General features: G+C 45.3%; 1 protein-coding gene across 1 annotated transcript in view; it reads right to left on the bottom strand.

Annotated features, from left to right (window-relative positions):
* The window catches only part of LOC135217546 (ankyrin repeat and SOCS box protein 12-like), a 123,041-nt gene that overhangs the window by 43,523 nt on the left and 64,627 nt on the right, over positions 1-14,891 (bottom strand). Inside the window, exon 4 of the mRNA XM_064253514.1 lies at positions 8,545-8,643. Within this exon, the coding sequence (XP_064109584.1) occupies positions 8,545-8,643 (99 nt within the window). The remainder of the gene's footprint in view (positions 1-8,544; positions 8,644-14,891) is intronic.

Here is a 14,891-nt window from a genome sequence, read left to right as displayed (position 1 = left end):
TCTAATTCTGGGGGAAGACCTGTGTCGCCCGGTGAACCCATCCCTTCTTCGTTCCCCACCCTTAACCACTCAAGCTTGGGTGTCTATTCCAGGAATGAAAAACTGGTGCGCGGGTAGTAGTAGTAGTAGTAGTAGTAGTAGTAGTAGTAGTAGTAGTAGTGAGAGCAAGAGGAAGGTAAGGGGAGTAGCCTTTGTAACGGCTCTTGCCGTGGGAGGAATTTTGGAAAGGAATCCTCTAATTGGCAGAAGACATGTGAGTAGTGGCTTCCACTTGCCCTTATACTTTATACCGACGCCCTTTGGGTGTTCGCGCTGAGGGTAGTTAGCATACCATGCTAGCTTTTTTCTCTGGTTATTTAGGATCTATTTATACTTAGAAAAGTAGAGCTACAGGAACTTTTCACCGGGTGACACAGGTCTTCCCCCAGAAATAGATTTTTCCTTTGTCAAAATCCCTTTTGTCTGCAATGTCCATTTGTGTCATGGTGTCTTTTGTCTATTAAATGAAAGTTTGCTTTTGTTTGGATCTAAGTTAGTTTATTAAACTTTAATGATCTTAATTAGCATTCTGGTTCCACAGTGGTAAGATTTTTGTTGCATAATTACTGTAATTACTTTTTTAATCAAGGCTGGAGTTCTGCAGTGAATATCACAAACAGCTCACTAAAAGAGCCAATCTACTAATTAATTTTCAACAAGTTGTGCTCATGTTTTAGCACAGAAAATGGTATTTGCTTCTCTGGATTCGCAGATTACTCTCAGGAACATTTCCCCGCATTATTTGCGGAAAATAAGGCTATTCGCGGCATTTTTCTATGAGAAATATCCGCAAATTCCTGGTTTTTTTCATCAATTTCATCAACAAAATGATATTGTTATAATACAATAAGTTTCATACATACTTACCTGGCAGATATATACATAGCTGGACGACGGAGTCTTAGCTATGTATATATCTGACAGGTAAGTTGATTGTATGAAAATGACAATTTGTCCAAAATTGCATTTTTCCTAACTATACAACCTGAGGTCCTTTTAGAATAGGAAGGTACTAGCGGCAGCTGGATAGGTCGTAAGCTTTTCGAACAAGGGTTCGGTAGTTAACTGCTTGTCCGACAGGCGCGCGCGCAGCGCGACTGGGAGGTAAACAAATCACTTTGCTTTTGGCCCAAGCAAAAACTGCAGAGTGAGGGGTGGCATGAGGTGGGACTATGTGTAAAAGGACCTCAGTTTGTATAGTTAGGAAAAATGCAATTTTAGACAAATTGTCATTTGTTCCGACACGGCATACAAACCTTCGGTCCTTTTACAATAGGAAGACTCACTTCTTGGTGGGAGGAATCTGAGTCTTTTGTGAACAGACTGGTGTTCACCCAACCTTAGAAATGCCTCCCTGGTCGTAAGAGCGAGGGAGGGATCCAAGCCTCTGTCCAATTGATCGGGGTGTGCACCGCAGGATCAATGGTCAGACCTCTGGACCAAGTACTAAGAGAGAGGCAAGCGTATCTCTTCGTACCAGCAAACAAGAACAGGTTCCTATTTGCAAGAGGCAACATAAAGTTATGGTTGTCTCTTGTTGGCATCCACTTCCCCCCCCCCTTGTAGGAGGAAGTGGTGGATATTCGCTCCCATCCCTAGTGAAAGGGATAGGATGGGGCTCTGTCGAGTAGCTCACCTGCATCTCGTCCTTATCTAGCCAGGTGATGACCGTATCCCTCTACCCACAGGTAGAGGAGGAGAAAAAGATAGGAAGAGAAGCCAGTCACTCTCTCATTCACTTATCTATTCTTACAGTCACACCAGGACTCGATGCTGTTCAGCCTGCTAGGGTCTGGGTTAGCTACACAAGTGTTGAGCAGCCACCACGGGTCCCAAGGAAAACAATCCAAGGACCTGTGGGCAATATCCAAAAGGTAGAAGGAGGTGCCAGTGGGTCTGGTTGTACGAGACCCATGCCTTCAGTACCTGCGCCACGGAGAAGTTCTTGTGTAACTCGAGGGAGTTGTACTTCTAGGTCATCTTGGTGCTGACCGAAGAGTCTTCTCACAGGACAAAGCAGCATCTCCTTCGCATCGAAGGCGGTGAAGTCCATTAGGGAGGGGATTGTGAAGGACTCTAACCGATCGTCAGGAACCGAAGGTTCTGAGTCTTCACTACGAAGTCGTACGAAATCGAGCGTCACGAATCCATACCCCTGGATGCTTGACTTCGCAGGAAAAGTCATGCAATTACCTCAGAGGAAAAGAAGGGAATGGTCGTACCGACCTATCCTCTTCTCGACTTCGGTGATGTCCTGTACCCATACTGTCTATCCGTCCTGCAGCGAAGTGTCTCACATTCTCCTATCCCCATGCAGTGAAGTTCTTCTTCTCGTAGTGGATAGGACACCGACACTCAATGGTGGGTGTCGATGTATGGGTACTGTGACAAGCCGTTAGGACGAAGAAAAGACTGTTATGGAACAACCGAACTAAGTCCACAGCGAAGTTCGTAACTGACTTGGGCGCTCTGACAGCTGCCGACTGACTGTGTTCGGTATGGAGGCAAGTTGTCCAAAGCACCCGAGCAAGTCACATGACCTTCGCCTTAAAAGGTTTATGCCAAGAGACTAAACAAATAATTTGTTCGTCACCGATGCCAGAAGGCGAGGTGATGTTTCTCTTAAGGCATGTGCCCAACAGGCGAAAGTCAATTGCCTTCTAGAGGCCGAGGTCCCTCATGGCAAGATATCTCATAGTATAGTTGATTCTCAGCTAAGGAGAAACAACACTATGTGTCGTTGAAGACGAAGGTGTACAGAAAATGCAACCTACGTCTTCACAGCTGCCGAGCGAGAAGGATTCTCAAGATTCTGAACCTGTGCTACAAAGACTGAGAACGCTAACCGCTATTCATTGCTGTCCGGTGAGGATCGTAGTTGCAATAAAAGCGGAGCGCTTTTCAGTAATGAAGACACAGGGAAATACTGCCTGAAGAACTGCTTCTCATGGGCTGAACATTTGGAAGTAGAGCTGTCAGGTCAGAGAGTAGGCGATGTCTTCTGACACATCTGTTAATTCGGGCGAACAATGAATAATTGCACACCTACGAATACGAGATATTTTGAAGACAAACTCAGATGTCTGCAAAATCATTCGCATTATCGCGGTGCGATGCAGCGGGAGACTAGTACAGACTTCTGTTACCGTGCGGTAAACAGAAAGATGAGAGTCCAAGAGATATCTCTGTTGAAAATTCTCGCAATGTCGAAGGCGATGAAATCGAGCGTCACAGCAGTAGATGGTCCTTCATTATTGCGAGAATCCCCGTTAATCAGAGACCTAAGTCCATGATTGTTGGGTAGAGATACGGTTCGGTAGTCAATCAAACCAGGGAGAGAGAGACGTAACCGACCGTGCATCTCGGAGACCTAGCTGATACTGAGCTGCTATCAGGCAGTTCAATACGCAGTAGCTCTCGGTGACTCGTCATCCTGAGTTGCCAGTTAATCCCTTCCACGAAGGAAGCGTTCGGCTAGAACCATCGAGCATAAAGAATACGCTCGAGCAATTATATTTAAACGAAACGGATTTCGGTAAATACAAAAGCTGATTTGGTGTTGTCGTGACAATACCAAGTATCTAAAATCGAAACTGATAACTGCTGGGAGGTTGCAGGCAAACCCCAGAGTTGCAGTTCAATTAAGATACAATTCGTCTCGGTCACAAAACCGTCAAGTTTAACTACGGTATGCGCCTACCCCCGGACAATTCAACTGTTAAAAGAATCATGTCGCGAGGGTAATATACGTAGTAATATTGTAGGTTCTGTACCACGACCTCCATCCTAAATTCTTTTCCCACGAGGAATGAGAATAAGGATGGAGATCAACCGCCTTCGTTCTCTAGTCAAGAGAGTGAAGGAGAAGTCTTTCCAAAGGAAAAGCTTCAATGGTGAACAGAATACCTAAGACGATAGTTCAAGCCAAACTGGAAGTTCCCGTCCGCTCTTCTCTATTCCAGGTTAATCGTCTACTGTGAGATACTCTTCTTTCAGCAGCAGTCTTCTTCCAAATGCTAGAAATTACAAGAATTCGAGCATAAGCGAGGTTCCCGTTATCGTGTAACAATTATCGTGGATTCTCGTCACTTTGGGACCGTGTCTTGCCTAAGTTGTTTGGAGATCGTAAAAACTCGCAACACTCTGAGTGCGCTAGAAATTCCGTAGAATTCTAAGCACTCTGCGAAACCCCACCGAATTCGTCAAACGATATCGGCTGTGGTCCTCTCGATTCCCGTAGAAATTGAGAAAGGGGCAGGATCTCTCCTCAACGACCGGCGGGGCTTACGTCAGGTAGGACCCGAAGGTCCCCCAGTAGCGCAGCCCCTAACGTGGGATCTTACAGAGAAATCTCGTAGGATCCCTCCCCTTTCCCTCGTAGCCGTAAGGAAGAGAGGTGAATGGGGGGGGGGAGGGAATTGGATACTGGCTCGCCTTCCCAGCGGAACTAGCAGTTGGAGAAGAAAAATGAGCATGCCATCGCCTTACGGCGATGGCCTCTCAGAGCCTGGGGAAAACGTATCGTCAGGAGAAAAACGTTTACCCCCCCGAGGAGGGTTACGAACTCATACTGGTAGGTAAGGGTCTGCCGCCACTGTGAATGTCGTCTGGGTGGGGCTGATCGACACCTGACAGGAGAGAGCCGATACCATCCTCCGACTCATTCCAGTCCTCGTCGAGGTCGAAACCTCTCAGGAGGACCGAAGGGGTATTCAAAATACGGTGTCCGAAGACATGTAGAAAACGCCTCTGTCGCAGTAGTAGGAGGTGAAGTAGCTTGTTCGACCGGCCAGAACTGAGAGAGCCTTCTTGTCCGGAGACGAGAGACTACCTGGTTTAACACAGTCGGCAAGCTCCGATCGCGGCAGACCCACCGTCGATTTGGTTCCCTCTCGGGGCCCTCAAAACGACTCGAGCCGAGACGTGGCTCTGCTGGTGGGAGCGGCGGTCGTTGTGCTGACGAATCAGCGCCACCTCGGCAAAGTTCCTCTGGATCTCGGAAGTCACAGCATCTTGCAGAGTAGGACGTTAAGCCCTTCGAACAAGAGCATATTCCGAGAACCTTCCTCCTAAGAAGGGAACAGCGACAGCCCTCTCGGTCTCCTCCAGCCACTTGCTCATACGTCCTGGCCGGTCCAAGAACCGTGCCTGGCACGTAGGCGTCGTGGTGGGATCATGAGGGGCGCACCCCTCACGATCACTCCTCAATACCTCGCTCCTCCAGGTGTACCCGAGGAGGTTGAAGGTACGGGAGAGGCAGACCTGACGCTCCCATCCTCGCTCGCTGGCAGAACCAGCAGGCTTGGAGGGCTGCAGGCGATCGTCAACCCGCAGTGGCGATCGAGCTGCAGGCTGGTCGAACCGTCTCGCTGTGGAGAACGGCTGGACTGAGCACAGCGGCCCCGATCTCGAGTGTCAGAAGAGCTGGTGCTGGTTGCCGTACCGATCGCTCTCTGTGAGAGCGACGGTCAGGCGACCTGCAGGCTCCACTGTCACAGTGAGACCGGTGCTTGTCCTCACGGCACGTCACGTCGCTGGTTCCAGCCGTGGCTGGCACCGGCGAACGGGGGAACCTCTTCCCAGCCTCAGCCCGTGGCCGGTCGTGGACCGTCACGTCATCCCGGGTAGCCAGCTGGTCGCCGCAAAGCGAGAGCTGGTCTGGTGAGAGTCGCGTGAGCGGCTGTCACCAGTCTTCCGCTCCGTGCCGTGAACCTGACGCTGAGCGGGCTCAGAGGTCTGGTTCCTGGCTGCACGGTCGCTGGTAGGCGACCGTACACTCGGTACCGCCTCCCGCGAACGAGAGGCCGAGACAGACCCTGATGCCGTGGTAGAACCACTGACACCAGGCGAGGAAGTAACCGGTGTTAGCCGGTACCCCTCTGGTTCCCCGTAGTCTTCTTCCTTGCGGAAGAAGAGACGGGCCCCGCTCCCGAAGGAGCAGGAGGACCAGCGGAAGGAACCCTCCCGTCCCACCGAGGTGAGACGGGTCCCGAGAAGCTCCCGAGGGAGACTTCTTAGGAGGAGGAGGCAAGGCAACCTTCTTCTTCCTCGGCTGTGAAGCCTTAGAAATCGAAGGGGAAGAGGCGGCAGCTGACAGACGATGAAGAAGATGAAGGCGAGTTCCTCCTCTTCTTCGTCAGCTTCCTCAGGACAGACGTAATAAGATCTGCCATCCAGGGCGGAGCCGGGGCTGCTGTAGCCGAAGCCACAGGGCCCGGACGCACCTGTACAGACAGACCAAAGTCTGGGGTAGTACCACCACGAACAGGGACGACGTCAGCAGGTATGGGCATCTCAGGAACAGCAGGCACAGCCAGCACAGCATCGGCAGGGGACAAGCCAGCGCAGCAACGGCAGGGACAGCCAGCGCAGCAACTGCATGGACAGTCAGTACAGAATCGGCAGGTACGGCAGGCAGCACCGGAAACACAGGAGGTGGAGCAGCAGCCAGTAACATCCTGGTACCGGCGGCAGGTCCAGGGGCGAGCTCTAGGGCAGCGGAAGTGTGGTCGCGGCAGCGCGGCAACAACGAGCGGCGCGGCACGACCCCCCTCTCAGTACGGCGAACGGCACTTCACAGCGGCTGTAGGCAAGACTGTTACCACATGAGGCGAGTACAACAGGTGAGGAGGGACGTCGTCACCTGGAGTCGATATCGTTGTCGTGGTCACCACTCCCATGGGTGACCGCAGCAGGCCAGAGACATAGAAACCGCCGCCCCTGGACACTAGGCAGCCCTGCAAATCGAAGGACGCCCATACCTCACCAAGGTCCACCCTCGTGGCAATAGCACCTGCGGAAATAACAGTTAGTAGTGATTAGTGGGGGGAAGTCCCTCGCGCGGGGGGGTGAGCCCCACACCGGAACGAGCGGAAGACCCCGAATACAATTGTACATCGGGCACCGAGCGCCCTCCCCCGTGCTCGACGGATCGGGCGAGGAGAAGAACCCAGATAACCTCCCCCCCGAAGGGGAAGGGCCATCTGTGGGAGCTGAGCGGGGGGGGGGGATTCTCGTTCTCCACCCCCGCACAGCACCCATGTAACCCAACAATAATAATAAGAGCCCGAGAGCAATCGTGCCCTCGGCACCGAATGCAAGGGCATAAGGATCAATTCCTGACTGAGCGGAACTTGAACCAAAATAAATATTGATACAATCAATAATAAAGGAATAACATGAAAAAGAATCTTGCATTACGATTCACTTCACAATGAATAAGGGCTCGGAGCGAGCGCATTTGCGCCCTCGGTACCGCGCAGGGTAAAGATCCATTCCCGATTATAGAACGGAAACCTTGATCCATAATGAATTGATGCAATCAAAATATATATGAAAAAATGAAAAAGAATACTGCGCTTGCGATTTCACTTCATACAAAATAAAAAGGGGAAGGATCAATTCCCGGAAATAGCGGAAACATTGATCCAAGTAAATAATGCAATCTCAATAAAATATATGAAAATGAAAAAGAACTGCACTTGCGATTTCACTTCATTCAAATAAAAAGGGGAAAGGATCAATTTCCGGGTAAGAGCGAAAACTGATCCAAAATGAGTATTGCTACAATCACAAATAAATATATGAAAATGAAAAAGAATACTGTACAGCGATTCCACTTCCATACAGAATAATTTTTCGTGCCGAGCGCATTCGCTCGGCAACGAGCATACAGGTCAAAAAAAATATAAATGAAAAGGGCACTTACTTACGATTTTCTCTACACATTTCCAACCAAAATATAAGCTCGGAGCGAGCGCTCTCCCACCCTCGGCACCGAGCATACACAATACGAGGATCATTTCTGGGAAAAATGAATTCCCGCACTTACGCCCTTCAGTCCCGGCACTCGGGTAATCGGAGGGCAGTGGAGAAAACCAAGATCCTTTAATTCACAATTGAATTCAATGGAAATAAATAGAAATGATTGTACTTACATTCAGTTTTCACTAGATAAATAGAAAAAAGAAAACACAACCCATGCGAAAGCAACGACGATGAAGCGGGCAGAGAGCGATGATACACGTCTACACGCCAGCAGGCCGAAAGCAAAAGTGATTTGTTTACCTCCCAGTCGCGCGCTAGCGCGCCTGTCGGACAAGCAGTTAACTACTGAACCCCTTGTTCGAAAGCTTACGACCTATCCAGCTGACCGCTAGTACCTTCCTATTGTAAAAGGACCGAAGGTTTGTATGCCGTGTCGGAACAAATGTACTTTTTGTGATAAAACTATTTAAAAAACCAGGTATAACAATTTTTAGTGGGGTTTTTCTTGAGTTTTAACTAAGAAAATAGGAGGTTTAAAGCATTTTTATAGGGGTTCCAACTATTCGTGGGTTCTAACCATTCACGGGGGGGTCTGTTACGCATCCCCTGCGAATACGGGGGTACCACTGTATTCCAAATTACTTTATTTCTGGCTATAACAACATCTTTATGCATGGAGCTTTTGTTAATGCTGAATATCGTATTACATTTTCACTCGCACAAGTTATAATCTCTTACCTTGACCCCTTCTGAAAATCCATCTCTAACAGCTATAAGCAATGGCGTACATCGGTTTTTCCGACTTCCATCTGGATGAGCACCTCTTTCGAGTAGGACCTATGTTAATTATGAATAGGTTACAAGACCCTCATCAATATAAATTCAAATTATTCTCAAACAAAAGTGTAACATCATACAAACCCTCATTGTACAAGTGTTTCGATCAGTTGGAAGACAATGACATGGTGAAACAATGAAATAAGCCTTAACTGCAGCATTGGTAGGCTAATTAATTAAACTGGATGGGCGAGGAATGAGTAGTAACTTTGATATGACAAATTTTGAAGTAATTTGTATTTTTCCTAACATACAAACCAGAGCTCTCTACATAGGGGATTTGCTTCCATCACAAGTTGGAGCCGGCCATTTGAACTAAAAACAAGGTAGATTGATTAGCTGGCTATTGATAGTAGGAGGAATCCCAGCCATCCATCCATTTGGTATATTTTTTACTTTAAACCTTTTGTCCCTGGAAGAAGAATAAGGGAGGGGGGCTAGAGGTAGGCCATTTATGTAAAGACCTCAGGTTTGTTTGTTAGGAAAAATACAAATTACTTAAAAATTTTGTCTTGTGTTCCTACACATACACAAACCTTCGGACTTTACTGCAGATGAGGCCTAAACTGATATGATAGGGGGGTAAACAGCCTTGCAGTTCTTCATGGCCACCACCCATGATCTTTCCTACATAGAGAGCTCATCACACGATTCTGAACTCTGGATGACATTTTGCCTTGAGAGAGAATCAGAGCTGCTCTACTGAAACTTCCTTCAAACCTCCAATGACAAAGAAAGTTGCTTGTCTTGAATTATACTGTAATCATGCCCAGGCAAGTACTTGCACACACATGCAGTTAGACTGTCCAATCAAGAAACTGATGATGTAGTGGTCAGAATATGCTGTGCTTTACTTGGGATTTCCCATCCAGCAATCTTAATCAAGAAATCTTCTAGTTGGTCATCATCACATTGTTTGGATGTAGCTGCAAACCCAGTTCTGCTACTGCTGCTGCCAGAAGGCCATCTTTTTATGCATCCTTGGCACAGACAGCATTGATGATAATCTTTGTCTATGTATAAAGTGGTCACAGTTACAATTCCTACAATCGATAGTGTTTGTGGTCATAATCATCATCCTGACCATTGCAATTAAGTTGAAGCTTGAGAGTGAAGTAGTCTAGACTGATCTGGGTGGTTACCACCAAGCAAACTTTATCTTGACAGCTGTCTGCATTACAACTGAAACACTTCTTCACAGGTGAATGAACCACAGAAGATGAAGGTGGTAGAGAAGCATGTTTGTTTCTAAAATCCCAAAATCCCAAAAGGTGGCTGGCAAAGCTGCTCTGAATAACAGTACCTAGGGTCAGCCAATCTAAAGAAATGCAGACACTGTCAACTGGGTTTCAGGAGTAAGATATCTTCGATCTGGGCTGCAGTGATGGAAGTAGTGTATGGCCACAATCAGTTACGCCTTAATTGCTGTTGCACCATATTATGAAATGCAAAGAATATACCTGCTCTTTCACGCAAAATACATAAGAATTATCTGTAGCAATGGAAGGTCTGTTGGCAGTAATAAAAACAGCTAACAAGTAGGTGGGCCTGCTGGGGTGAGACTGGGTTGGCCTGTGCAGGAAAGTACTACAGGCAGTCCCCGGTTACGACGGGGGTTCCGTTCTTGAGACGCGTCGTAAGCCGAAAATCGTCGTAAGCCGGAACGACGCTTGGAAATATGTCTTAAACTAATAAAAAGTTATAAAAACCTTACTTGTAATCCTTTGGTTGACACTACATGTTGTTCCTGTAGTTTTATGTACACCTGGAGTTATTTTCATAAAAGAATGCTGGTTCTTGAAGGTAAAAACTATTGTATCCTCTGGTGACAACTACAATTCTTGAAGTTTTATGTACAACCTGGAGTGATTTTGCAAAATCTTGAGGGCTACAAGAACAGCTGATACTATTTACGTATCTATAGACTAATTAAAGTAAATGTATCTTTAAATAGGCTTATATATTAGTATCAACAAACATTTCCTGCCATGAGTCAGAGGCCGTTTAATGAACGAACATTCTCTGTCCTATCTGTTCAGAAAATAAACGTTACGTCAATCCCCGAGACCATTGTTGCCAAAGCGTCTCTCTCTCTCTCTCTCTCTCTCTCTCTCTCTCTCTCTCTCTCTCTCTCTCTCTCTCTCTCTCGTCAATCCCCGAGACCATTGTTGCCAAAGCGTCTCTCTCTCTCTCTGATCAAATTACATTGGAAACTTGACATACGATTGCCCTAATATACGAATGTTTTGAGATATAACAGAAAATTTGCGAAAATACAAGCTTTGATATACAACGAAATATTTGAGATACGATTTTGCGATGAGTGTTAGTTGTATAGGCGACCGATAAATGGCGTTCAGTCTGTTTGTTTGTTGGTGCTGCATGTTAACACGTCGTTGTTTAGTTCGTTGTATTTGCGCCTATTTTTCGTGTTTATTTGTCTATTTTATTATTAACCATGGGTCTCAAAGCTAAAGACAAAGCAGGTGATAAGAAAAACCCAGAAATGATTTCGATGGAAGCAAAACATGAAATTATAGCAAGCTATGAACGTGGCGTTCGTATCGTCGATTTGGCAAACGAGTATGGTCGAAATCCTTCTACAATATCCATGATCATCAAGCAGAAGGAAGCTATAAAAACCCCCGAGACCATTGTTGCCCAACCAAAGCGTCTCTCTCTCTCTCTCTCTCTCTCTCTCTCTCTCTCCTCTCTCTCTCTCTCTCTCTCTCGTCTCTCTCTCTCTCTCTCTCTGATCAAATTACGTACTGGATAATGTTCTCTCTTTGGATACTTCGATTTTGCCAAATATTGAGGGCTACAAGAACAGTTGATTTACTATTTACGTATTCATATAGACTAATTAAAGTAAAACGTATCTTTAAATAGCTTATATTATTAGTATCAAAAACAAACCTTTACTGGCATGAGTCAGAGCGTTTAACGAAACGAACACTTCTCTGTCCTTAACTCGGAGCGTCGGAAGACGCCTCTCTCTTCTCTCTCTCTCTCCTCTCTCTCTCTCTCTCTCTCTCCTCTCTATCTCTCTTCTCTCTGATCAAATTACTGGATAATGTCTCTCTTTGGATTACTTGGAATTTGCGTTGTACTCTAACCAGCACTTCGTTTTGTTATTATTACTGGAAACAAGCAATGATTTTTTCATTATTTGCGCTTTTGGACTGTTATATGTAAACTAGTATGTATTCATTCGCTCGAAACTAGTTCCGCATATGAGGCGTCACTAAAAAACATAGAAAAATACAACATAAAAAGTGTCGAAAATCATCATAATCTCAAATTTTTGTTGTAATCTAACCAGAAAACTTATTTTTATTAATATACTGTGCTAAACTATAAAGGATTTTTATCATAGTATGTGCGTTTTTTAAAAGCGTCGTTAACTCGAGCGTCGGAAGACGCCTCTCTCTCTCTCTCTCTCTCTCTCTCTCTCTCTCTCTCTCTCTCTCTCTCTCTCTCTCTCTCTGATCAAATTACTGGATAATGTCTCTCTTTGGATACTTGGAATTTGCGTTGTAATCTAACCAGAAACTTCGTTTTGTTATTATTACTGGAAACAAGCAATGATTTTTTCATTATTTGCTTGGCGCTGACTGTTATATGTTAAACTATAAATGTATTCATTCGCGTCGGAAACTAGTTCCGCATATGAGGCGTCACTAAAAAAACAGAAAAATACAACGTAAAAAGTGTCGAAATCATCATAATCTCAAAATTTGTTGTAATCTAACCAGAAACTTATTTTTATTAATATACTGTGCTAAACACTATAAGGATTTTTATCATAGTATGCGTTTTTTAAAAGCGGTCGTTACTCGGAGCGTCGGAAGCGTCAGCGTCGTAACCTCGGAACAAGCGTCGTAACCCAGGACAGATTTTCCATTGAATATTTAAGAAAAAGCGTCGTAACCTCGGAACGTCGTAAGCCGGAACCGTCGTAACCCGGGGACCGCCTGTACTGTACTTGTGCAGTCAAGATAGGAGACAAAGCTGATGAATCCAAAGCAGATGACATTTACATGACCACAGCAGCATCTATTGAGAGTTGCAACTGTTGGACAAGCAGCCAGTCATAGCATGTCTGCAGGTAAGGTCAGGGACACACACCTGTCCACTGCAACTGCCAGACAACAGATGATGATCCTTGTCTAAAGTAAGATGACAGTATGCATGCCAACCTATACATTTGCTTAGGGAAAAAAGTATAGGCAAAGCCTGCAGTGTAAAATATCAAAGCACAGCCTATACGTACAGTACAATGCACTAATTTAAAAAAATCACAGTGAAAGAACTGCAACAAGCATATTCGTACTAAGTGTACAATCAGACTGCTGATACGTAGAGTATTAAAGAGAAATTATACATTTTCAACAATATTACCAAGAAGAAGGCAAAAACTTAGAAAATAATTAACAAAAAAATGATATTTTCATAATAAAATTTAGTTTCATTAATAGTACAGGCCCCCAGTTTATGGCAGGGTTCTGTTCTTACCCCCGATTGTTTAGTGTAGGTGACAGACCCAGCCACTTCCGGTAATACTGGATATGATTTAGCAGATGTCTTCATTTGTGTTTGTGCCCTTTTGTCCATCCAATGGGAGGAGAGTGGCCTCTGACTCTGTAATTACTTACTTGTTACTTGGTAAGTGTATATGAAACTTTAATTTTATTATGAAAATATCATTTTCATCTAAGTAACTTACCAGGTAATTACATAGCTGAATCTGACATTGAAAAGTGGGGAAGATAAAGAAATGGACATATGCTACTCCAAAATATTAAAGAATGATAATTACTTTGAAATAGAAAACTTCTAGCACTCAAACAATTCTTATCTGGTAAGAAGAACTACTGCAAAGTGAAAACTGCTTTCTGGTTGGTGCTCATCTAACCTGGCAGTTGAGCTGTGTGGGGCACCTCTACTTAAGCGGGAGCTTTGCAGCAAAGGATATTACTGATGGCTAGCAAAGTATAAAGAAGTGACCTTGCCATGGGACATAGTACAAATATACAAAACAATCAGACACCAATGTCACCTACAATAAAAAATCAAAACCCATCCACTGAACTGGTGGGTACTCCAGGTACATTGTACCCCCCAAAACTCGACACCTTACTTCAAGAAGATAAGTAAGAGAAATTCCTGTGCTTCCTCCACCCAATACCCGACAGTCACTGATAATGGTCCCGACCAAGGTACTGCAATTACAAACACTTTTTTAAAATAGTAAGACACGATGATCAATTTGCCCTTCCAATAGGTTGATTGCAGAATGGCAAGTAAGGAGCATATTGTGCCTGAAAGCTAATGGGTAGAGACTGTCCTGACATCAAGAGCTTTCTTAAAAATAGGCAGAATACCCACCTGACTCTGAGAATTTGCCTCAGAAATTAAGTCCCTCTGGATGAAGAACAATACTTCCTTAGTCAGAGGGTGAGACGGGTTCTTAACAGAACACCAGAGGTTAATGGATGGCCCTCTGATCTTCTCGGTTCTGTTCAGGTAATTACCTGAAAGCCCTAACATGACAAAGAACTCTCTTATCCCTCAGAACTGAGAATTCTTAATAGAGCAAGAATGGGTCCAGTGTTTGGGTCCTTGTCCTTGGATAAAAAAAACCATGGAAAGGAGTAAACTGTCTCTCTTAGTGAATACCTTCCCTTATGAATGGCTTGGATCTCGCTAATATGTTTAGCAGTGCTAGTCAAGGCAAAGGAAGAGTGTCTTCTGGAAAAGGTTTTGCAGAGAAGAGGAATGTGGGGTTCAAAAGAAAGACTTGTCAGCCACTTCAACACTATGTACTGGTTCCAGGAAACCAGATCTTCCTTCCTTTGCTTGGATGTATCCAATGATTGATGAGGTTGTAAGATTTGGAGGAGGACGAGAGATTCTAGATTTCCTCAGATAAAGGAGGAAATCCGCAATTGGGTCACAGATGTCTCAGAAAAATAGACATGTCTGAGACACCAATTAGGAAATGTGCCCACTTAGCCTGGTAAACACTGATAGAAGATTGATACCTGCATCTTGCAATGACCTGAACAAATCAAGTAACTAGAATCACTCTATTTTGATTTGTCCACAGTACAAGGTCTCTTGTTGACAGTAGATCCTGATTGGACTACTCCTGGAGGTCAAAAGCCATTTTCCCCCACAGTACCCTGCAGGAAAAGATGGGGTCCAATGGTGAAAACCAAGGGTAGAATTCTGTGTCGGTATAACCC

The sequence above is a fragment of the Macrobrachium nipponense genome, chromosome 7 (assembly GCF_015104395.2).
Source record: "Macrobrachium nipponense isolate FS-2020 chromosome 7, ASM1510439v2, whole genome shotgun sequence".
Classification (NCBI taxonomy): Eukaryota; Metazoa; Arthropoda; class Malacostraca; order Decapoda; family Palaemonidae; genus Macrobrachium; species Macrobrachium nipponense.
The sequence above is the reverse complement of the archived record's forward strand: the minus strand, read 5'-3'. Positions and strand labels throughout refer to the sequence as shown.